Source organism: Otolemur garnettii, unplaced genomic scaffold (assembly GCF_000181295.1).
Source record: "Otolemur garnettii isolate 467f Iridium unplaced genomic scaffold, OtoGar3 scaffold00018, whole genome shotgun sequence".
NCBI classification, from domain to species: Eukaryota; Metazoa; Chordata; class Mammalia; order Primates; family Galagidae; genus Otolemur; species Otolemur garnettii.
The window spans coordinates 22,788,640-22,789,261 of NW_003852413.1; the positions used below are offsets into that span (position 1 = coordinate 22,788,640).

General features: G+C 54.2%; 1 protein-coding gene across 1 annotated transcript in view; it reads left to right on the plus strand.

Annotated features, from left to right (window-relative positions):
- LOC105886653 (keratin, type I cuticular Ha3-I-like) overlaps positions 1 to 394 on the plus strand; it is a 6,591-nt gene extending 6,197 nt beyond the window's left edge. The window contains exon 8 of the mRNA XM_012802896.1: positions 219 to 394. Within this exon, the coding sequence (XP_012658350.1) occupies positions 219 to 394 (176 nt within the window). The remainder of the gene's footprint in view (positions 1 to 218) is intronic.
- Positions 395 to 622: the final 228 nt, after the last annotated feature.

The following is a 622-nucleotide window of genomic DNA, read 5'->3' on the forward strand; positions in this document are numbered from 1 at the left end:
CTGTCACTAATGTTACCAGGGCTAAAGGTATTTTCTGTTCTGAAAAATAGAACAGTCTCGTCAGATGAGACTGCTTCTCCCACTAGTAGTTTTTTCCATGCAGATGGGCAAATGAAGCTGCCCCTGGTCTGGGCTGGCTGGGTACAGCAAAAGGGAAAACAAAATTGTAACCGTGACAGTCACAGGTTCTGCTTATCTCTGTGTCTCTTTGGGTTGAGGCCCCTCCTTTAAAAATCACCCTTCTTGTGCTGACAACCTAATGATTCTGTGTCCCAGGCTGCCCTGCAACCCCTGTGCCACAACCAATGCATGTGACAAGCCTATCGGACCCTGCGTCACCAATCCCTGTGGGCCTCGTCCTCGCTGTGGGCCCTGCAACACCTTTGTGTGCTAGATCCCCGTCAGCCAGCAGGAGGACAGCACGAAGGCAGATATACCGTCAGCGGGCCCGCTCTGCCTCTCTGATAGCCACCAGCTGCGGACCCCACCCCAAGGCATCAATCCTGGTCCGGAAGGAGAATTGATGGCCAGCATGGTGGCCTGGCTCTCAGCCCTGGCCCACCTGATCCTCTACAGCCAAGGAGTCAGTCTGTGTTCTGATGGTCCGAGGCCTTTGAGCTGT